Genomic DNA, 1,968 nt, shown 5'->3' on the forward strand with positions numbered 1-1,968 from the left:
CCTACAACACATGAGTCAAAGCTGATCCGGCCCTCCAGATCATTTTATTTTATTGTTATTAATGACCCAATGTTATATTGTGCTTATTTTTAACTTGTATAATTTTGACTAAATCTATTTTTACGGACAGTAAAATATTGAAAGTTATTTAAGATTTAAGTTGATTTATTCTGGAATAATATTCCTGACTTTTTATTATTCATAATTATGTTACAAAGTTACTGTTTTACAGTTTTAAAAATGTAGTTCTAGAGTGTTCAATAAATGTTTATCCTGTTCGGCCCACGATCTAAGGTGTGTTTTGGATTTGGGCCCCCTATGTGGTTGAGTTTGACCCCCCGCCCTACAGCCTCACCACTCCAAAGCTGTAGACGTCCACCGCGGTGCACAGCTCCCCTTTCCTCACGTACTCGTCCGGCAGGTAGGCCAGCGTTCCCCTCACCGTCGCCGTCCTCCCCACAGACGCCGTGTGTGTGGCGGAGCAGCTGGGCAGGCTCGGGGGGGCGTACCGGGCCAGGCCAAAGTCTGACAGCTTTGCCTCCATGTGCCGGTCCAGCAGGATGTTGGAGCTGCGGAGACAGAGGAAAGTCTGAGTCCTCCTGCAACACTCACTGCTGGGGGGCCACGACGGGACCTCTGACCTTTTGACGTCTCCGTGGATCAGCGGCTCCTCCCCGAGAGGGAGGAAGTGCAGGAACTGTAGAGCTGCAGCGGCTCCCGCCACAACGCTGACTCTCTGGGACCAGGTCAGCACCCCCCCCTGAAACCCAAACACACACATGCAGAAACATACCAGCACCCAGGCAGAACTGTGAGGGAGGGGCTTACGCCGTGCAGCTGGTCCTCCAGAGATCGGTTTTCCATGAAGCTGTAGATCAGACACATGGAGCCCCCTCCCTCACTGAAGCCCAGCAGGTCCACGATGTTTGGGTGTCTGAACCTGGACACACCCACACACAGGTGAACACTGGGGGGCCACACCCCCCATCAAAACCCAACTGTTTGGCTCCAGACTGTTTGTTCACACCACATGCTTGTGTGACAGAACTTTCAATGATAGGTTAACCGTCCAGACGTGATCTGAGGTCCGCTGGGCGCGGCGCTTTGGTCCGGCAGCAGCACAATTCGAGCGGCACGTCCAGAGTTTAAAAATCTGACCTTTGGTGAGGTCAAAGCATCGGGTCAACCAATCAGCTTTGGGCACGAGGCATGACTCGACCAGTGGGTGGAGTCTGGGGGTGTAACGGGGCACAAAACTCACGGTTCGGATCGCGTCTCAGTTTTAGGGTCAGTAAAACCAGTAAAAAGCAAAACAAAAAAACAAGAAAAAACAAGAAGATAAAAGTCTAAAATTACTTTTTTGAAACGCTTTAAAACATATATTTGAGAAAACATATATGAAGTACTTCAAAGCATAAATAAACTCTCACATCTTTGAACTTTGAACATAAACAAAAATGTAAAAACATGTCGTTTCTGATTACATTTAGATCTCTGAATATGAAGGGATTTTTGTGCCACAAAAATTGCAAACAAAAATCACAGTTTTGAGATCAAACTTTTCTAGATTGCAAACAAAATGTAGTGTTTAGAAAAAAATCCTAACTTGCAAAAAAAATATTTAGTATTTGCTTTCAAAAAAATTTTTTTGCGTTTGCAAACTCTTTTTTTCTTAAGAAAAATTTTAGCAACCAGAGATTTTAGATGCGTAGTGCCTCATCTCGCTCTCGCCCTATCTTTGATTTTGCGATTTTCAATATTTTCTCTCAGCGTTATGTTTGTGCCACCCCAAACAGCCTGCTGATTGGTCTAGATTCTATCCAATCAGGTGTCTGCCTCGCATTTCCTGCTTGGAGACCGAGTTTGGCTGGAATTCTACAGTCTGAAATTATTCTGGCCCGTTTCTCTATGACTAGAACTCAGAACTTCTATTTTTTTTAAAGGAAAAAAAAAGTTTGTTAACGCAAA

General features: G+C 45.1%; 1 protein-coding gene across 2 annotated transcripts in view; it reads right to left on the reverse strand.

The window, feature by feature from the left end:
- The window catches only part of irak1 (interleukin-1 receptor-associated kinase 1), a gene marked incomplete at its 3' end in the record, with an annotated part of 10,952 nt that overhangs the window by 3,276 nt on the left and 5,708 nt on the right, over positions 1-1,968 (reverse strand). For both annotated transcript variants that reach the window (XM_024294099.2, XM_024294100.2), the window contains 3 exon segments: positions 356-569; positions 642-760; positions 829-940. In XM_024294099.2, coding sequence (XP_024149867.1) covers positions 356-569; positions 642-760; positions 829-940 — 445 coding nt within the window.

Source organism: Oryzias melastigma, linkage group LG7, assembly GCF_002922805.2.
Source record: "Oryzias melastigma strain HK-1 linkage group LG7, ASM292280v2, whole genome shotgun sequence".
Lineage (NCBI taxonomy): Eukaryota > Metazoa > Chordata > Actinopteri > Beloniformes > Adrianichthyidae > Oryzias > Oryzias melastigma.